The 22646-nt window shown below is 41.4% G+C and overlaps 1 protein-coding gene across 6 annotated transcripts in view; it reads left to right on the top strand.

Annotated features, from left to right (window-relative positions):
- The window catches only part of SIL1 (SIL1 nucleotide exchange factor), a 326909-nt gene that overhangs the window by 255683 nt on the left and 48580 nt on the right, over positions 1-22646 (top strand). For all 6 annotated transcript variants that reach the window (XM_054556611.2, XM_054556609.2, XM_024247395.3 and 3 more), the window contains one exon: positions 2761-2882. In XM_054556611.2, coding sequence (XP_054412586.1) covers positions 2761-2882 — 122 coding nt within the window. The remainder of the gene's footprint in view (positions 1-2760; positions 2883-22646) is intronic.

Raw genomic sequence — 22646 nt, 5'->3', positions numbered from 1 at the left:
ACTGCCCCAACAAAGTTCTTTGTTTTCCCTTGTAGGCTCTTTGTCACTTGGCAGTGTCGTCCCTAAGGTGACATCCCCATTCTGCTTTCACAGGCCACCTCACCAGACCCATCCTGAGGTCATCCCAAAATCAGTCCCTGGCAGAAGCCAAATTTGTCTGTTGGCAGAGAAATGTTCTGGATATTTTGACTGGAAGGGCTGGTGCATCAGGCTGCCATGCAGCAATGTTAAGCTGTGATTTCACTGCGGGATTAAGTAGGACACAACTCGGCCCGAGTCCTAATTGTGATGGGGGCTTGGGGCGATGTAGTACTAGTTTTAAGGAAGATGGTGCTTTCCTAGCCAGGAACTTCCCCAGTCCATTCTCATTCCAGACTCACTGAATGGTGGTTTGAAGAGCTGTAGGCTCCAAGGACCCAAACCAGGTCTGCCAGGCTTCCTCACAGCCATATTTGAATTATTAAACGGATATGTGAAAAGCAAAACCTTGTGTGTGGAAAACAGATGGTGAGTTATTTATGAGGAGCAGACTCCGTCTGCCCCATCTACCTGGGGCAGTACATTTGCCTTCTCCCAAATGTCTCCTCAGCTATGTGCCACCATTTCTCCCCTTCGCTGTTTCCCGTTCTCTCATTGTCTTGTCAGTGCCCTGCTTCTTTCCTTTCCTCCAGAGTGTTGGCATAGTTCCCTCCTGCACTCCCTCCTCTTCCTCTCTGCCTGTCCCACCCCACCCCAAAGGCAGCCTGAGAACAGTTTTGGCCCCAGACCCAGATGGGGAGCTGTGGACCTGGGCTATGGTCATGGTTTCTCCTGTATGTCACCAGGGAGGGCCCAGCTTTTGATGTGCATTGGGCAGAATGAATCGTTTCTTCCTCACTGTTAGTGAAATAAATCATGAGAAAACATCCCGAAAAGGCTGAAGTGCTTATATAAATGTCAGCATTTCTATCATGCTGAATTATCATTGTAGTAATAATAGATAAACTGACTCTAGAACAGAAGGTCCATGACTCTGGGCTGTGTTGCTTTGGAGCTGACCGAGTGGCAGCTGCTCTGCTAGGAACTCATACCAGCTTTGATAAGTGGCCATTCCAGGCATGGTATGACAGGATTCTGAGCCACAGTTTTGTATCCAGAAAACCCAGAGGAAGGACAACCAAAGAATAGGTAGTGAATTATTATATTGTAAAATTAGAGCATGTGGGGAAGGAAGGAAGGTGCTTATGTCAGCAAAGCACCTAGCCCTGAGTCTCCCTAGTTAGCTGGGCTGTGGCTCAACCAGTTATTCCTCTTCATAAGAACAGTTTGGGGCAGAAAAATGTCCATGGCCTGGGGCCACATGGCAGAGCAGACTTCATGCTTACTTCACAACCTGGTTTAGCCATTACTTCATGTCTGTGGTACCAGAGACCCATTCATTTTGTTGGCACAGATACCCCAGATTGCCTTTTTATTCACACTGGAGCTTTATTTCAGGAACATTCTTTTCTGATCCAATTCATACTCATTAATGCAACAGTTATTCATTGAACACCTAACCATATGCTCAGCACCATCCTAGTCCCTGGAGCTACAAGCATGGACAGACAGACAAAACCCCTGCTTTCATGGAGATTCCATCCAAATGTGTATGAATATGATCTTTCAAGTGGCAACAACAGGCTAGGCCACCACAAAACACTAGCACAGTCAAATACCAATCCTCACACTTGATTTCTCTGTCAGAGTCCTCTCCTAGTTCAGAGAGGCAAGGACGCGGTTGGGGAGGGGCCCTGTGGAATCTGGAAGAGAAAGATGGGTAGCAGCCACAGTTGTTGGGCTTCAGCTTCCTGAGTTTTCCTCATGATTGATAGAGTGGGATTAGCATATGGGCAAGATGCAGCCTTTGTGGCAACAAAGATATATTTGAGGGAGATTGTAGCAGGTACACGTAGAAAACAGGATCCAGTGACCTTTCTGAGGAAAGCGAGTTGTCTTTTTCCAGGGTATTAATAAACCGTGGGTAATGAGAGCCCCTATAGAGTAAAAGAGAGAATCTGGACTTGGGGATTTGGAGTTTAAATGATAGCCTAGACCAATGCTGTTGAATAGAACTTTATGTAATGATAGAAATGTTCTGCACTGTCTGATACATAGCCACTAGCCAGTAGCACAGGCTTAGACAGAAACCTTTGGGAGAGCGATTTTCTTGCATATTTTATCATGAATGTCTTCAGATGCAGTCAACCTGAGATGCAAGAGAAAGGTACTATTGTTATTCCCCACCCAGCACTCTTACAGCAACCCCCTCCCAACAACAGAGCTCCTTTTAGAGTCCTAGCTTCTAATTTAAAATCAGCTTAAAAAATCTGCCTCCACTGTCCCTATTGGGATTGGACATCAACAAGAAGCATGGCACCATTTAGTGGTGCTGATGACGCCAGATTCTTTGTGTTAACAGCTTGTACATTAGGAGTAAGCTTTGTGACTCATTACGATATTAGAATTTTCCAGGACATGTTTGGCATAAGCAATAGCTAGGTGTCATTTCCGCTGATTCCCACACAGGTGCTCATCAATCGTGTTAGGTGAATTAGGAGTTCTCAAATTTAAGAGTATTAAAAAATTGGTTTTTACAAACCTTTTCTTAGTCAAAAAGGCCATTATAGCTTTTTCCATGGCTTTTTAATTTGTTTTTGGATAGTCACCAAAAGAAAGGCTCTAAGAACAGCTTTCCTTTCCCTGATGGTTATGCTGTACTAAGCAGTGGCTCTGTTGCAGATGGACAATGCGCAGGACCTGCTTTCCTTTGGTGGTCTTCAAGTGGTGATCAATGGGCTGAACAGCACAGAGCCCCTCGTGAAGGAATATGCTGCGTTTGTGCTGGGGGCTGCCTTTTCCAGGTGAGCAGTATAATGGACGTCCCATTGGCCAGAATTGCTTGGCCTGATCTGCTTGGAAGAAGGGTACACTTGAATGTGCCTGTTTCTACTGACATTTCAGTGTCATCTCAATGAAACTAGAGTAAAATTTGATTCTGCCCTTATTCCAAGTAGATGGGAATTTTTACCCATGTTGTCACCATCTGTGACTCTCTGTTCCCCCATCTTATGTGTATGGACATTTAATAACACATCTTAGGTCACATTCTCTGTTTTATTCAAAGCTTGTAAAAAGTTAGACCAACTATAAATAGTAGAGAGGGAGGGGAATAAACAAGAGTAGATCTTTTGGCAGTAAAGCTACATCTAGTGATGAATAAATGATGAGCCTGACCAAGGGGGTGCTTTCAGGAAGGAATGTGTCTTGCCCTAGTTGTCTGGAACCAATGTACATGCTGTCAGGTTATCGCACTCCCTAGCTTGGGAATTGTTGAGAATTTCAGTTAGTCTGGCTTGTGATGGAAGACTGATAAGGCAATAGGAGCGGGGAGGTAGCATCTCGAAAGAGTAGATGCCAAAAGATATGTAGGCACCACATCATTCTACACCGCCTGCAAAGGTCAAGATGTCTGCATGCTGCAGTTGGTCCATTGGAGCTACTGTTCCTCCCATTTCTGAAAATCTGCTCTTAGGACCATTTGTGCCTTTAAAACAGGAACAAATATTCTGATTCTTGCTGCAAGGGCATGGGTGGAAGCTGTTAGATGCTTAGATGCAGGTCACGATGTTACAGGAGAAAAGCTATTCTGAACATATTTACCATTATAGGCTTTGTTTCGAGAAGATTTCCTTTGTGCTTTATCTGTGCTTGTTTTTTAAATCAGAATCTCAGTCTGATGCTCTCTCACTCTGAAAGGAATTCAGCATATTTTCTTAGTAAGTTGAAGGGCAGAGCTGGGAAAGCTGGAGGAGTTGTTCCATGAGGAGAGGCACTGCCGGCCTTTGTTTCCGTTATCACCACTCTGCCTGGATCTTCAAGCCCTGGCTCCCTGTGTTGGTGGTGTTGACAGTCAAGGCTCTGGCCTCCAGGGCAACTCCACCTCCCTTAGTCTCACCTCTCAGAGCCAAAGTCTCCCAGGAAGCCCAGGGAAATCTCCTCCTGTGCAGCCACTGGAAAGATGGAAAATCTGCATATTTGACGTCAGTATCTGCGGTTTCAGTCATGAGGAAGTCCAGGAAATTCAGGGTCTTAGCCTTATAAGGCTTTAGAGGCTTGAGAACTTACTAAAGCTCACTTTTTACTTCTCAGGCCAGAAAGGAACTAAATCCAACATTATTAACCTATCTCCAGACCCTTTTTGGAAATCTTTGCCTTACTCCCGAGTACTTTTATTCTACTTTTAATATGAACAAATTATCCTATACGTCCCTTGCCATTGCTTCTGGAAATACATTTCTTGGGGGAAACTGTGTAGCATTTTCATGTCACATCCTAGTTAAAGGGGACTAATTACGTGACTTGAGAAACATGCGTTGGGCCTGCTTTGCAGACCTGTAACTCACCCAGGGGCTGTGCCAAAGTGTGGTGTTATTAAGACTTTTCTGTGATTGTATTAGCTTAAGACCATGTTAACATTTATGCAGCTTCAACTAAAATTTAAATAGAGATAAATATAAAATATTGCAATTTAGTGTTTTGGTGGCAAGCAAACTGCTGTATTCAAAATGTTCTAGCTGGGTTTTTGATGGCTTACTGGAGGGCTGTTACCGTGACAGCATGGTATGGCGCCAGAGCTTTTGGAAGCCAACAACAGGCTCCCAAACACCATGAAAATGTCAATGTTTTCTGCAAAGAGGAACTTGATGCAAGGTAAGGATATTTCTACACGGAGAGGTAGGTTTCAGTACTCTAGTCTGATATTCATCATTTACTCTTCATGTCTTAAATATTGGCTCTGCACCTCTCTAACCGCTTCTAGTATACAGGTGTGTATACACCTGCCACACATGTGCACAAATACACAAAACAGTGATGGGATGAGCTTGCTCTTTATCAAGAGGGTGTTCAGGGGATAGTGAGCACTCTGGAATCATGGAGTCCCAGCGCTGGGGATAGTATCTAGAAGATATTCTTTCTCGTTTTCTGCTGATGGGCATGAATACTGCTCAGTCAGTCCAGATGTTTGGGTATTTAGGAGGATTAGGCAGACCACTGGACCTAGAGTCAATCTAGTTTCAAGTTTAGTTTCTACCATTTCCTATCTGTGTGCCCTGGACAACCTTTCTAAGCCTCACCTTTTTCTTTCGTTAACAGGGAACAATAATAGGTGTTCTCTGCATTTCATAAAGTTGAGTGAGTATCAAATAATATACAATGACCTGTGAAAATGGTTGTAAAGCACCTGTCAATGACAAGGTGGTATCAATATCATCCCCCTCATCAGGATGTGTCCTTTATACTATGAGTTTCTGCTATAGTAATTCTTATTTCTTTTCTTTCTGCAATAAAAACCTTTATCCTCCTCATTTTCTCTTCTGTTCAGATGCTTATATTCTACCATGTATCTCTTGGTGCTACTCTTTTTTTTTTTTTTTTTTTTTGAGTCAGGGTCTCATTGTTTCACTCAGGCTGGAGTACAGTGGCCCGATCTCGGTTCACTGCAACCTCCGCCTCCTGGGCTCAGGTGATCCTTCCACCTCAGCCACCTCTGTAGCTGGGACTACAGGTACGCGGCACCACACCTGGCTAATTTTTATAATTTTTGTAGAGACAAGGTTTCACCATGTTGTCCAGGCCAGTCTCCCGGGCTCAAGTAATCTGTCCATGTTGGCCTCCCAAAGTGCTGGGCTTACAGGCATGAGCCACTGCGTCTGGTCTCTTGTTGCTAATCCTGCTGCTTCATTGAGGGCATTTATTTGCCTGCTTGGGTTAATTGCTTAATAAGGTTTTGATATACATTTGTGTGAATAAAGAGTTCTATTTCCTGGTGTTAAACATGAAGCAGTTATTCCAAGATCAAGAAGAGAGAGTACATGTAAATGTAATTGACATGACTACTAAATGTTACATGGCCACTGAAATAAAGTTTATTTCAATATTATTCACACTTATATATGGGTCACACATGTTCATTTTCCTGTTTTTGCCCACATATAAGGCAGGTCAAGCTCTTACATAAAAAGATATGCAGGGGTAGGGGTACTGATGCTTTTAGTAGCTTCGTCTTTTAATAGTTTTTCTTTTGTCTCAAACCTGCTTTCTCCTTCTTCAAGTAAATACTTTCATTGGCCTTTCTGCGACCTGATTTAATCTCATGATGGCACTTGTGTGTGTCTGTCTGCAGTCTGACGTGGAGTTCCAGACAAGTCATTTGTGTTTCTGTATAAGGGGAGTCTCAAAAAGGCTTTGTGAATTTCAGAGGCCAGGCAGCCTTCTGTAATCTGGTTTTGGTTCTTAGCAAACTGGCCGCCTGCTTTTGTTTTCCTCTTAGCTCCCTATGTATCTCCTTCACCTCATAACTGTCAGGAGTTAAACTATCAAGTAACTAGTATGCCTGCCCCATGTAACACTGACTTTGCTGTTCTCATGCCCCTGCCTCAGTCACCTTTGGAGCCCTGTATCCTTCTTTAATAACCCATGTTCTCATCTGCACATGTATGAATTACTATGCAGTGACATGAGCTTATAAGCATTCATGTTTGCAGTACTTTTGAACTTTCCACAGTTTGCAGGATGTCATGGAACTGAACCTAGTACAAAAAAGGATGTACATGTGCCATTAGTCATGGTGAGATTATGTACTCTTACAATGGATCCCCAGAACAGGATTCTGTTCTTCCCCCTTTGTCCTTGGCATCATCCTTGGAACCTCCTTGGCAGATTTTGGGTTATATATATCCCTTTATAAAATGAACTTGTCCCCCTCTCCCACCCTTGTCCCCTCTCACCTCATGCTTTGTTGGCTCTCTTAATTTCCTCAGTTGTGCTCTTCCTGCTGAGGGTTTACCAATTAATTTTAACTCTTTGGACCTGGGTGCAATGGCTTACGCCCATAATTCCAGCACTTTGGGAGGCCACGGCAGGTGGATTGCTTGAGCCAGGGTTTAAGACCAACCTGGGCAACATGGTGAAACCCTGTCTCTACAAAAAATACAAAAATTAGCTGGGCATGGTAGCATGTGCCTGTGGTCCCAGCTGTGCTACTCGGGAGGCTGAGGTGGGAGGATTGCTTGAACTTGGAAAGTCAAGGCTGCAGTGAGCCATGATCATACCATTGCACTCCAGCCTAGGTGACAGAGTGAGGCCCTGTCAGGGAAAAAAAAAAAAAAAAAAAGAGTAGACAGAAAGGAATACAAATGAGTGCACATGAGCATTAAATTAATGTACTTGAAACTACTATTACTACAATCTGGTTTCTGTCCATACCATCCCTGAAATTTTTCAAGAGTACTTTGTCATCATTGGCATCTTTGTGGTAGTCAAACTGTTGGCTGCCACTTTCCTTAGGGAACTTTACCTCTTGGCTGCCATGTCATTATAGTCCTTTGGTTTGGAGATGACTGTAATTAATCACTCACTCCCCTTTTCCTTTTTTGACAACATCATCATCTTACTATCTTCTATCAATAATTGTAGCTATTCACAAAGATTCCTCCAGCCTTGTCCTCCTTCTCTCTTTTCATTTTCTCCCATAATGGTACTATCTATTCCTGTGGTTTCGAATCCAACCTCACTGTGGATGACTCTAGTGTCTACATTTAAGTCCAGCCTTTCTCCTGTGGTCTTCTACATTTCTACCACACTGTCTCATCGCACCTCAAACTCAAGAAAGTGGAACTCATTATTGTTTCACAAACTAGATTTTTCCTCCCACATTCTCTTTTTATCTGTTCTTGGCATTGTGATTATTGTAGTTCTCCAAGCTTGAAACTTTTGAGTGATATTTGAGTCTACTTCCTTCTTCACTTTCTCATTAACTTGGTGAACAAGTCCTGTGGATTTTAATTTCTACTATTGTTGTCTACTAGACAATCATTCCCCATTTTTCTGGTTTTTAAGGTTATTTTTTAGAGATGGGGTCTCATTGTGTTGCCCAGGCTGGAGTGCAGGGGCTCTTCACAGGTGTGATCATAGCGTACTACAGCTTGAACTCCTGGGCTCAAGCAGTCTTCTTGCCCCAGCTTTCTGAGTGGCTGGGATTACAGGTGTGCATCACTGTGCCTGGCCTCCCCCTTTTTCATCTACTAAGGAACCTCGATAATGTGAGGGCAGCAACATGTTCAGGCAGAAGATTCTTTTCCCCAGTTCTAGGAAATGAGCTATGAATGGTCTAAAGCAAGCATGGAAATACCATTCTCTATGGATGTATATTAGTTTAGAGATGGCCATGTGGCCCAGTTCTGACCAATGAGACATAAAGAGATGTTTGCTTGGAAGCCTCTGGGAAGGATTTTGTTCTTATAATAAGATAGTAAGGAGACCCTACCCACTTCTTCCTGCCTTGACTGCAGCTGTCTTGGAGCTGCAGCAGCTGTCTTGGACCAGTGAGGTGAGAAGCACAAGAACAAAAAGCCAACATGCTGAGGAGGATAATAGAGCGGAAAGACAGGAGGAGGAAACTGGGTTATTTATGATGTAGTTTAGCCACTTTCATGATTTTGGAACCATCTACTTCCAGATTTTTCTTATGAGAGGTAATGAAATGTCTTTGTTTTTTAAGATCAGTGTTAATCATGATTCCATTACTTGCAACTGAACATATATTCATATTGATATGAATTCATTTGGATATTTCCAAAATCCCTCTCAGATCTTTTAAATGAAAAAAAAAATCCTCTTGGTCTTCATAGCATTCATCTCAATTTGCAGTTATATATTCGGTTGGTTACCTGTTTACTGTTAATCTCCCTTATTAGATAGTACTTAGGGGATAAGATCCCTTTTCTATCTTTATCCTGCTGTCTCTCTAATATATAGCATAGGACCTAGTATTGGGTGGATGCTTAGGAAATAATTGTTGAATGAATACATGAAAAACAAAGGAATACATTGATACCTTGGACATGAATTGTTTTTCAGAGAACGTTGGAGGCTGAGTGGACAGTGCTGTTTTTATTATTAATGATGTAATCATGGATGATTCAGATACCGCACCTTGACCCTTTAAAATCTAAGGCCATGGAAATGAGTGTATAGCCCCACTGGCTGAAGGCCCAGAAAATAGAAGGTTGGAGATTGGGATGAGGTCATACACTGGAGATGCCAATGTTTGAATAAAAGTTCAAATGTGACCCCTAGGACTTGTCTGACCTCTTGTCTCTAGTAGCTCATTTTTCTACACTCTTATAGTGACAGGAGAGGTGCTCAAGCCTTTTGCATCTGATAAACTGATTAGCATATTAACTGAGATTGGTCTAGGAAATTGGATAGTCATAGCTCTCTTAAGCTACATTCAAAGTCTCATTACTTTTTTCAAATGGCAAATAATGACAAATGGAAAATGACCTCTGACTCTGACCAGCTATCCTGAGTACTGCAGAAACTAAGCCTTCATTCTGGGGAGGGAGGCACCACTTTGCTTAATGAACTTGTCCCTTTAGCATTTCGCTTGAATTTGTCTTTGCGATGTACCTCTGCCTTCTCCACATCCTCTATGTGGCTGTCTTCAGATTTTTTCACTAATATCCCCTTCTTAATTTCTTCCCTACATAACCCTCAGCACACAAAGTTCTTTGTTTTATCGTCATCTTTATTAGCATTTGTTGTTGGCCTCCTAAACTGACTCTTTTTTTTTTTTTTTTTTTGAGACGAAGTTTCACTCTTGTTGCCCAGGCTGGAGTACAATGACGCGATCTTGGCTCACTGCAGCTTCTGCCTCCTGGGTTCAAGTAATTTTCCTGCCTCAGCCTCCTGAGTAGCTGGGTTACAGGTGTGTGCCACCACACCCGGCTAATTTTGTATTTTTAGTAGAGATGGGGTTTCTCCATGTTGGTCAGGCTGGTCTCGAACTCCCAACTTCAGGTGATCCACCTACCTCGGCCTCCCAGAGTGCTGGGAAAACTGACTCTTTAATACATCTACTTCTCTGTTGTAAGCCAGTTCTTTCATCTATCTCCCCAACAAGATTGAAGGCTTCTTGAGCATGGGAACTGGTATTCAATTCTGTGGTGCTCACAGCACCTTATAGAGGGTAAGTTTCACGTGGATGCTTTGAACATAAATGGTCTAACACAAAAATTGAAGTCACCAAAAATTGGTGGGAGAAAGAAAGCCACCAAGAGCAAGGAGGCTTTAAAATTTTTCTGTGCTTCGAGTTTGTTTGATTTTTCTTCCAGTGAGTATGTATTATTTTTGTAATTAACATTTAAATAGTGAGTGATGAAACAAAGCAAAACAGCACTGGGAGACTTCTCAGTCTATCAAATGGCACGTTTCCCAAGAAACTCTCTTAGTTCAAATACCTGAAGATGTTGTATTAAATACCTAAACATTTCTTTAAATGCTTAATTCAGCCAACAAGAAACTGTAGAGCCACTGCTCTGTGTAACTGCAGGCGAATTTAATAATGTCATATTCTTTATGTGGTAGCCCTGTAAGAAAGTGAGAGAAATTCTAAAGCAAATATAATGGAAAACTCAAATCCTAACAGACACAAAACACTGAACCTGACAGCTGACCTAGGAACATTTGCTATTCCCTAGTGGCTGTGAGCTCTTGGTTTCAACAGGAATCATAATTTAGGGGACAAGAGACAAAGCTTAGGGGCCATGAAATAATTAGAAAAATGAAAATCTTCCACTCAAAAGGAATTATTAAGGCAAATTGGCTTTGAGTGGAAGGGAGAAAAATGCCTGCAGATCTTCAGTCTGTTTCCTAAGGAAACTGAGTCTGACATGCCTTCTGAAAACAGTATAAACACCACATAGGAAGCGATGTTGATAGAAAATCTAATCTGAATTTGAACATACTTCTAGATCTGACGTCCAATTTAAGGGAAATATTGGGCACAGGTGATAGGTTCAGTGATATAATAGATTTGCAATCAGCAAAGACCAGACTGTGGAAAACCGTAGAGCAGGCAAATTACTGGCTTTTTCACAAAATAAGATACAAGAGAAAAAAATAAAGAGATGAGATGAAACCCATAAATTAAAAGATATTTAAGATGAATATCAGCCAATTATAGTTACAATGTATGTATTTTTTGTTTTATTTTTTGAGACAGATCTTGCTGTATCACCCAAGCCTAGAGTGCAGTGGTGCAAACACGGCTCACTGCAGACTCAGTCTCCTGCCTTAGCCTCCCTTCTAGCTGAGACCACAGGCATATGCTCCATGCCTGGCTAGCTTTTATTTTTTATTGTTTTGTAGAGACAGGGTCTTACTTTGTTGCCCAGGTTGATCTCAAACTCCTGGGCTTGAGTGATTCTCCCACCTTGGCCTTCCAAAGTGTTTGTATTACAGGCGTGAGCCACCATGCTGGAGCTCTACGATATGTTTAGATCTTGACCAAATCAGCAATCTGCAAAAAAAAGAAAAAAGAAAAAATCATGACATAATTGGGAACATTTAAACAATTACTTGATATTTGATAATATTAAGGATAATATTAAATTTTTGGTGTGAAAATGGTATTGTTTTGTTTTTGTAAAAAAGAGCCTTTTTAGAGAAGAAGTATGCTGAAAAATTTATGGGTAAAAGATAGGATGTCGGGCCAGGTACAGTGGCTCGTGCCTGTAATGCCAGCACTTTGGTCTCCCATCCAAGTACTAACCAGGCCCAACCTTGCTTAGCTTCCAAGATCAGATGAGATCAGGCACATTCAGGGTAGCATGGTCATAGATAATCAAAGCACTTTGGGAGGCCAAAGTGAAAGGATTGCTTGAGCCCAGGAGTTCAAGACCAGCCTGGGCAACATAAGGAGACCCCGTCTCTACAAAGAAATATTTTAATTTAGCTGGGTCTGGTGGTATGTTTCTGTGGTCGCAGCTACTCAGAAGGCTGAGGTGGGAGGATTGCCTGAGCATGGGAGGTTGAGGCTGCAGTGAGCCGTGATCATGCCACTGCACTGTAGCCTGGGCGACAGAGCGAGACTCCATCTCAGAAAACAACAACAAAAACCAAAGATAGGATGTCTCCATTATGCTTTATTTTGAGATCTGAGGAGGTGGGTAGGTGGCTGAGTCGGGGTATAGATAAAATAGTGCTAGCTATGACTTCATAATTTTGAAAGCTGAGTGAAGAGTCCATGGGGATTATTATACCATTCTCTGTATTTTAGTATATACATGAAAATTTCCATGGGAAAAACGTTTTTTTAAAATGTAGTTTGAAATTGGCAGAATTTCCAGGTTACTGGTAGATGCAGAAACAAATCCTCTTTGGAGGAACTTACATCCAGGCCTCAGAGCATCCCCACAAACAAAAATCTTCCAATAATCATGAGCTCACAACCAAAATATCACAAAGCACATAAAAAATAAGGCACTGTGAGTGAAAGACAGCAGAAACAAATAATCAGACTTTTAAAACCATAGCTAGATGGGGTGCAGTGGCTCACACTTGTAATCACAGCACTTTGGGATGCTGAGGCAGGAGGATCACTTGAAGCCAGGAGCTTGAGACCAGCCTGGGCAACAAAGTGAGAACCTGTCTCTATTAATAATTTTTTAAAATAAATAAAAATTAAAAAAATTATAGGTAGTAAAATCACAGAAAACAGAATATAAAATAATTAATATGCTTAAATAAGATTTTATCAAAAGTATGGGCAAAAAAAATAGGCTATCAAAAGTGACAATGGACAGATTTGAAAATGACGCAACTAGAACTTTTAAATTAAAAAAAATTTTTTTTACTTGGCAGATAAAATTATATGTATTTATTTTGTAAAACATGATATTTCAAAATATATATACATTCTGGAATGACTGATCTTGCTCACATAAGTTATCATTTTTGTGATGAGAGCACTTAACATCCCTGCCTCAGCATTTTTCAGGAATACAGTGTATTGTTATTAACTACAGGCACCATGCTGTATGATAGATCTCTTGGACTTAATCCTCCTGTCCATCTGAAATTTCATATCCTTTGACCAACATCTCAATACTCCCCTGCCCCGGCAACCTGGCCCGACATCCTATCTTTTACCTCAGCCCTTGGTAACTACCATTCTACTCTACTTTTATGAGATAAACTTTTTTAGATTCCACGTATGCACGAGATTATGCAATACTTGTCTTTCTGTGCCTGGCTTACGTCACTTAACATAATGTCCTCTAGTTTCATTTGTGTTGTCACAAATGGCAGTTTTTCTTTATTTTTTTTCTGGCTGAATAATATTCCATTGTGTATGTATATCACATTTTCTTTATTCATTCATTAATGGACAGTTAGGTTGATTCACAAATAGAACTTCTTGAAGTTGAAAATCTAATTGCAGTTAGGAATTCAGTAGACAAGGTAAATAGCTGGTCAGACACAGCTGAAGAGTAATTAAGTAAACTAGAGTATAGAATCGAAGAAATTACCTAAAGTGCAGCACAGACAGAAAAATGAAAAAGAGGTTAAGAGATGTGAAGATTTGAATATAAAGGTCTCACATGAGTTTCAGAAGAATAAACAGAATATGTATGAGATAGGCTATATTTAAAGAGGTTTGGCTGATACTTTTCCAAACCTCTTTACCTTGATGAAAGACATGAATTCTGATTCAGGAAATCCACTGAATCCCATGCACAGTGATTCAGAAGAAATCCATTTCTGGTAACATAGTGAAACCACAGAAAGACTGGGTTATAAAAACAGAGGCCAGGTACAGTGGCTCACACCTGTAATCTCAGCACTTCGGGAGGCTGAGGTGGAAGGATCGCTTGAGGCCAGGAATTCAAGACCAGCCTGGGAAACATAACAAGACCCTATCTCAAAAACTAATAATTAAAAATTAAAGCAGGCGAATAATAATGGAGACAGATTAGCTGCAAAGTACCAGGAGTGGGGAAAGAGGGAAGACAGTGCTTTTGGTATTCTTAGCCTAGTTGCTTGGCCTGACACTAGGCTTTGTCTGATATAATTTTCATCAGTTCTCCACAGCAGTTTCCACCGTGGTTCCATTGCCTACAACATTCCTCTCTTGGTGTTCCACTCACATCCCGTTAGACATCTGGATTCAAGGAAAAATCCACTGTGCTTCCCAAAGTTGGAGTTATTTCAGGTCTGCCTGTTTTCTCATTAAGGGCCTGTTCATGGGCTGAGGTTATTAGAAAGAGTATAATTCATCTATTGAAGCAAAGAGAAGAGTGGAACTACAGAGACTGGCAAGGAGGCCACCAGCCAGCATGGGCTTCTCTTACTGTTCCAGAAGTTCTTACTTTCTTACCTCCTACCAGCTTTCAGTTTCTCTCTCTTTCTCTGTTTTTATTTTTAATGTCCTCCTCGGTTTTGCAGAGAATATACATGCTCATCATAAAATATTTAAATGATACAGGAGACATCATCTTCTGTCATGACAGTGTGAGGAGCTTTGTTGACCCACTCCTAGTAAAACTTGTGTACGTTATTTAAAAATTAGTCTTTGGGAATAGTCCCAAGGGCAAATAGTAAATAAAGAAACATCTGCTCAAGGAAATCTATGAAATTTGGTGTGAAAGGTGGGAGTCTGTGTTATCTCACATAAGACGTCTCCCTCACTCCCTGCTTCCAGCTTGGTGAAGTGGAGACGCCATTCCAAACTGTTGCAGCCAAGCACCCAGAGCTCCCTTTCCCCCAAGTCCAAGGGCTTGCTTCCCAGAAGGAGCAGACTGTTAACCCTTCTCTCCTGCCCCTTGCTACCTGTGGCTAAGGCCAAGTCCCAGGCAACTGCACTTGAGAGTTCGGGAGTTGAGGGGTGGGAGAGTCCCTTCTTCAGCTCATCTCCTGCTTGTAGAATGGAAGCTGTATCTTGCATCTTGGCTATGGCACACAGAGAATACTGGAGTCCTAATTGCCTTTCCTCAGCTCCTGAGATGGTGGTTCCATGTGACGAAGGGCCTTAGGCTGCTGTCCCCCAACTCACTGAGCACTCAGAACCTTGTTATTGTTTCCACCTCTAGCTCCAGGGTCCTAACTCAGAGATTTTGCCTGAGGGAGAAGCAGCATAAAACAGATAGCTCCTAATCTCTTCCCAAAGGAACTGACTGCATTTGCAACAGAGCATGCAGAAGTTCAAACCTAAGGACACTTTCAAGAACTGTGGAGGTTGTGGTGAAATGAAACTGGGAGGAGATTCATGGATATAGCGTCAGAATCAAACTATACGTGGGCTAGTTCGCAGGAGGGAACCAGGGAGTAAGCCAGTTGGAAGGAGCCCTCGTAGGATCAGAAGAAATATCAAACAGGGACCTCAGCAACTATTCCTTCAAAGGGGGCAAAGTTGATTTGATACATTTGTGGAGCAATTTGTGCCCTAGGACATTGTTGAAAACAATAGAGCTCTTTATGTTTCGGGGATTAATCTTTTGTTTTGTAAATATTTTCCCAAATTTGTATTTCTCTTTCATCCTTATTTATGATACTTTTCTATATGGAAGTTTAAAATGTTTATTTAGAGAAAATGGATACTTATTTCATGGTTTCTATTTTTGTATGAGATACTTAGTAAAGCCTTTTCTGCAATGAGTATTTATTTTTTCTTCATATTATTTCAAAAATATGAAATATTTCAAAGAGGAGTTCAGAAAATCTTATGCTCACTACCCATATTTAATAAACTAAAATTTGCTATATTTGCTTCAGATTTTTTAAAGAAATAAGATATTAGATATGGTTGATGACCCTTTCGTAATCCTTTATATTTCCCTTTGTTCTCCCCCAGAGGTAACCACTGTTCTGAATTTGGTGTGTATCAGATCTATTTTTTAATTTTTTTTTTTGAGACACGTTCTCACTTTTGTTACCCAGGCTGGAATGCAGTGGCATGATCTCGGTTCGCTGCAGCCCGACCTCCTGGGTTCAAGCAATCCTCTTGCCCCAGTCCCCCAGGTAGCTGGGACTACAGGTGAATGCCACTACACCTGGGTAATTTTTATATTTTTTGTAGAGACGGTTTCACCATGTTGCCCAGGCTGGTCTCAAACTCCTGAGCTCAAGTGATAGGCCTGCCTTAGCCTACTAAAGTCCTAGGATTACAGCCGTGAGCCATCACTCCTGGCGTATTGTATCTATTCTTTTTTTTTTTTTTTAGACGTAGTCTCACTCCGTCACCCAGGCTGGAGTGCGGTGGCGCAGCTTGGCTCACTGCAACGTCCGCCTCCCGGGTTCACACCATTCTCCTGCCTCAGCCTCCCAAGTAGCTGGGACTATAGGCACCCGCCACCACGCCCAGCTAATTTTTGTATTTTTAGTAGAGACGGGGTTTCACTATGTTGGTCAGGCTGGTCTCAAACTCCTGACCTCTTGCTCCACCCGCCTTGGCCTCCCAAAGTTCTGGGATTACAGGTGTGAGCCACTGCGCCCAGCAGTATCTATTCTTTATAGTTTGTCATATGTATCTATCTTCATTGTATCCCCCCTACCACATACACACACACATAAACTGGTTTAGTAGTTTTCTATGTTGTTACATGTAGCTCCGTGTACAGCTTCAGTTTAGCATCCCACTATTTGAAAACCTTTGTTAAGGAACATTTAGATTGATGCCAATTTTTTGCTATTACACACAATGTTGCAATGAGTATCCTTGTGCATGACTCCTCGGGTACATATGCAAGTATGTCCCTAGGATATATGCCTTAAAGTAGAATTACTAGGTCATATGCATTTTCCATACCACTAGATAATGCCAAATTGTTTTCCAAAGTGGTTGCTAGTGGAAATAAACCACTATGTTTCAAAAAACTCATACTGTGTTTGATGGTTCCTGTTTCTCCATATCCTTGTCAATGTTTTGTATTAAGAGTTTCTATTTTTTGCCTATTTGATGGGTATGGTATAGTATCTCATTCTTCTTTCGAATTGACTCTTTCCTGACTACTATATAAATTGAGTAGTTCCCCCCCACCACACACACAGAATTGGAATTATACTATACAGATTGCTCTGAGATTTTTTGGTTTGGATTACGTATGTTTTTGTGTGTTTTCAATACAGCCATCTTTTTTAATTGCCTCTTAATGTCTTTTGCCTATTTTTTCCCATAGAGTCTTTTGTTTATGTTTTAGTTGGCATTTATATATTATATATATAATCTGGGTAATTATATATTTTATATATATTTTCATGAATTATGTATAGTCTGGATACTGTCTTTCGTCAGTTATATGCATAGCAAATATATTCTTGTGTGTGGTGGGTCATTTCACATTGCTTATGTTGCTTTTGTTACAGACATTTTAAAGTATTTTTAGAAAGTCAGAATTATCCATCTTTTTCTTGAAGTTTATGCTCTGTGTGTTTTAAGAAATCTCTCCTTGAGGTATAGAGATATTTGCCTATATTATCTTCTGAGAGTATAAAGTTTTGACGGGTTTTTATTTTAATATTTATTTTTATGTATGCTGTGAGATATCGATTTAATTTTAGTTTTTATCATGTGGCCAACTAGTTGTTCTGGCATTATGTGCTAAAGAGTCTATCTTTTCCCCAGTGAAGTATAATGGTTCCTCTACTATATACTGAATTCTCTTGTTTGTATTGGTTTGTATTCTGATCCATTGGTCTCTTTTTCTATCCTTGCACCAATCTCATGTTATTTTAATTACTGTAGCTTTATATAAGTTTTGACATCAAGTAGAACAAAACCTTCATCCTTATTCATGTTTAAAACTGCCTTGGGTCAGGGATACAAGGATGGTTTAACATATGCAAATCAATAAATGTGATATGTCACATTAACAGTATCAAGAACAAAAACCATATAATCATTTCAATGGATGCTGAAAAAACAGTCAATAAAATTTAACATCCCTTCATGATAAAAACCCTCAACAAACTGGATATAGAAGGGACATACCTCAATAATAATAAAGGCCATATAAGACAGACCAATAGCTAACATTGTACTGAACAGGGAGAAATGGAAAACTTTTCCTGCAAGATTAGGAAGAAGACAAAGATGCCTATTTACATCACTTTTATTCAACAGAATGCTGGAAGTCCTGGCCAGAGCAATTAGGCAAGAGAGAAACATAAAGACCATCCAAATTGGAAAGGAAGAAACAGTTTAGACAACGTGAACTTTTTTCTTTTTTTTTTTTTTCTTTTAAGATGGAGTCTCCCTCTGTCGCCCAGGCCGGAGTGCAGTGGTGCGATCTCTGCTCACTGCAAGCTCCGCCTCCTGGGTTCAAGCCATTCTCCTGCCTCAGCCTCCCAAGTAGCTGGGACTACAGGCGCCCGCCACCGCACCCGGCTAATTTTTTGTATTTTTAGTAGAGACAGGGTTTCACCTTGTTGGCCAGGATGGGCTCGATCTCCTGACCTCGTGATCCACCTGCCTAGGCCTCCCAAAGTGCTGGGATTACAGGCGTGAGCCACTGCGCCCGGCCACTTTTTTCTTTTTCTAAGACTCACTCTGTCACCCAGGCTGGAGTGCTGTGGTGCAATCATGGTGCACTGCAGCCTTGACCTACTGGGTTCAAGCAATCTTCCCACCTTAGCCTTCCAAACAACATGATCTTCTACTTAGAAAAACCTAAAGATTCCACCAAAAAGACTGTTAGACCTGATAAACGATTTCAGTAAAGTGGCAGTATATAAAATCAACATACAAAAACCAGTAGCATTTATTCTTTATTATTATTTTTAGAGACAGGGTCTCTGTTGCCCATACTGGAGTGCAATGGCACAGTCATAGCTCCCTATATAACCTCAGGGCTGAAACAATCCTCCTGCCTCCGCCTCAGTAGCTACGACTGCAGGTGTGCTCTACCACACCTGGCTAATATTTTCATTTTTTTACACAGATACGGTCTCACTATGTTTCCCAGGATGGTCTTGAACTCCTTGAGGATTGCTTGAGGCCAAGAGTTTGAGACCATCCTGGGCAACGTGCCTTGGCCTCCCAAAACTTTGAGATTACAGGCTTGGCCAAAGTTTCCAGCCAATAGCATTTCTATATGCCAACAGTGAACAATCTGGAAAAGAAGAAAGCACTTCCATTTACAGCAGCTACGAAGAATACCTAGGAATCAATTTAACAAAAGAAGTGAAAGATCTATAAAAGGAAAACTATAAAACACTGATGGAAAAAAATTGACCTGGACATGATATAGTGTGGATATTTGTCCCCTCCAAATCTCATGTTGAAAGGTAATCCTCAGCCGGGCACGGTGGCTCACACCTGTAATCCCAGCACTTTGGGAGGCTGAGGTGGGCATTTCACCTGAGTCCAGGAGTTTGAGACCAGCCTGGCCAACATAGTGAAACCCCATCTCCACTGAAAATACAAAAATTAGCTGGGTGTGGTGGTGGGTACTTGTAATCCCAGCTACTCCGGAGGCTGAGGCAGGAGAATCACTTCAACCTGGGAGGCGGAGATTGCAGTGAGCTGAGATTGTGCCATTGCACTCCAGCCTGGATGACAACAGCAAAACTCTCTCTCAAAAAAAAAAGGAAAGGTAATCCTCTGCATCCTACTTTATTCGTGAGGGAAAAACAAAAAAGAAAGATAATTCCCAGTGTTAGAGGTCGGGCCTGGTGGGAGATAATTGGATCACAGGGGGCAAATCCCTTGTGAATGGTTTAGCACCACTTCCTTGGTGATAAGTGAGTTCTCCCTCAGTTCACATGAGATCTGGTTGTTTAAAAGTCTGGGACTGCTCCCTTCTCCCACTGTCACCGTGTGAGACACTTGTTCCTGCTTTGCTTTATATCATGATTATAAACTTCCTGAGGCCCTTACCAGAATCAGATGCCGACACCATGCTTTCTGTACAGCTTAGAGTACCATGAGCCAAAATAAAACCTCTTTTCTTCATGAATTACCCAGCCTCAGCTGAACACAGTGGCTCACACTTATAATCCCAGCACTTTGGGAGGCTGATGCAGGCAGATGACTTGAACCTGAGAGTTTGAGACCAGTGTGGGCAACATGGCGAAACCCCATCTCTACAAAAAATACAAAAATGTGCTGAGTGTGGTGGTGCGTGCCTGTGGTCCCAGCTACTCAGGAGGATCACTGGAGCCTGGGAGGTTGAAGCCACAGTGAGCTGTGATCACACCACCACACTCCAGCCTGAGTAACAGAGTGAGACCCTGCCTCAAAATAAATAAATAAGTAAAAATTACCCAGTCTCAGATATTTCTTTATAGCAGCATAAAAACAGTTTAATACAGGACACACAAAAATGGAAAGTTTCCATGCTCATGGGTAGGACTAATTAATATTGTTAAAATGATAATACTACCCAAAGCAATTTACGGATTCAGTGCAATCCCTATCAAAATACCAATGCAATTCTTCAGAGAAATAAAAAAGACAATTCTAAAATTTACATGGAACTACAAAAGACCCCAGATAGCCAAAGCAATCCTCAGCAGAAAGAACAAAGCTGGAAGTACCACACTTCCTTACCTCAAAATATAGTACAAAGTTGGCTGGGCACAGTGGCTTATGCCTGTATTCCCAGCAGTTTGGGAGGCCAAGGCAGGTGGATCACTTGAGGTCAGGAGTTCAACACCAGTCTGACCAACATGGTGAAACCCCATCTCTGCTAAAAATACAAAAATTAGCCAGGCATGGTGGTGCATGCCTGTAGTCCCAGCTATTCGGGAGGCTGAGTTGGAAGAATTGCTTGAACCTGGAGGTGGAGGTTGCAGTGTGCCAAGATTGCGTCACTGCACTCCAGCCTAGGTGACAGAGCGCTCTGTCTCAAAACAAACACCTGCAAAGCTGTAGTGACCAAATCAGCATGGCATTGGTAAAAAACAAAACAAACAAACAAACAAAAAAACCCAGACACAAAGACCAATGGAACAGAACCCAGAACCCAGATGTAAATCCACACATTTACGGCCAACCCATTTTTAACAAAGGCACCAAGAACATCCAATGGGCAAAGGACAGTCTCTTCAATAAATGGTGCTGGGAAAACCGGGTAACCATATGCAGAAGAATGAAACTGGACCTCTATCTCTCATTGTATACAAAAAAATAAAATCAAAATGGATTATAGACTTAAGTCTAAGACCTGAAATTATGAAACTACTAGAATAAACATTGGAAACTAGGTGCGACAGCTCACACCTGTAATTCTAGCATTTGGGGAGCCCAAGACAGGAGGATCACTTGAAGCCAGGAGTTTGAGACCAGCCTGGGCAACACAGTGAGACCCCTTCTCTGTAAAAAATAAAACTAGCTGGGCACAGTGTTGCAGTCCTGTAGTCTCAGCCACTCAGGAAGGTGAGGCAGGAGGATTGCTTGAGCCCTGGAATTCAAGGTTATAGTGAGCTGTGATCGTGCTGCTGCACTCCAGCTATGGTGACAGAGCAAGATATTGTCTCAAAAGAAAAGATTGGGGAAAGGCTCCAGGACATTGTTCTGGGCAAAGATGTTTTTGTGTAAGACCTCAAAAGCACAGGCAACCAAAGCAAAAATAGACAAAAGAGATTACATCAAGCTAAAAATCTTCTGCAAAGGCTGGGCGTGGTGGCTCACACCTGTAATCCCAGCACTTTGGGAGGTCGAGGTGGGCGGATCACAAGGTCAAGAGATCGAGACCATCCTGGCCAACATGGTGAAACCCCATCTCTCCTAAAAATATAAAAATTAGGTGGGTGTGGTGGCACACACCTCTAGTCCCAGCTACTCAGGAGGCTGAGACAGAAGAATTGCTTGAACCCAGGAAGTGGAGATTGCAGTAAGCTGAGATTGCACCACTGCACTCCAGCCTGGCGACAGGGCGAGACTCCGTCTCAAAAAAAAAAAAAAAAAGAAAAAAAATTCACAGCAAAGAAAACAACCACCAAAGTGGAGAGACAACCCACAGAATGAAATAAAATAATTTGCAAACTATCCATCTGACAAAGGATTAATAAACAGAAAATATAAGGGTCTCAAACAACTCAATAGCAAAAAAAATCTGATTAAAAATGGGCAAAAGATCTGAACAGACATTTCTCAAAAGAAGACATACACATGGCCAACAGGTATATGAAAAGATGCTCAGCTTCACTAGTCATCAGATAAATGCAAATTAAAATCACAATGAGATATCATCTCACTCCAGTTTAAATGGCTTTTATCAAAGAGACAGGGAGTAATGGATGCTGGTGAGGATGTAGAGAAAGGGGAACCTTTGCACATTGTTGGTAGGAATGCAAATTAGTACAGCCACTTTGGAAAACTATATGAAGTTTCCTCAAAAAACTTAAATTAGCACTACCATATAATCCAGCAATTCTGCTGGGTGTATGTCCAAAAGAAAGGAAATCAATATATCAAAGAAATCACCACATATTCATGTTTATTGCAGCACTATTCACAATATCCGAAATATGGAATCAACCAAAATGCCCATCAGTGGATTAAGGGATAAAGAAAATGTGGCGCATATACACAATAAAAGAAATCCTTTAATATGCAGCAACATGGATGGAATTGGAGGTCATTATGTTAAGTGAAATAAGCCAAGTACAGAAAGACAAATATCGCATGTTCTCACTTATATATAGTAGATAAAAATGTGGATCTCATAAAGATAAAGAGTAGATTGGTGGTAACTAGAAACTAGGAAAAGTGGGAGAAAGACGAGATTAAGAGAGGTTGGTTAATAGTTACAAATATACAGTTTGATAGAAGCAGTAGCACC

The sequence above is a fragment of the Pongo abelii genome, chromosome 4 (genome assembly GCF_028885655.2).
Source record: "Pongo abelii isolate AG06213 chromosome 4, NHGRI_mPonAbe1-v2.0_pri, whole genome shotgun sequence".
NCBI lineage: Eukaryota > Metazoa > Chordata > Mammalia > Primates > Hominidae > Pongo > Pongo abelii.
This window is presented reverse-complemented; position numbering and strand designations above follow the sequence as displayed.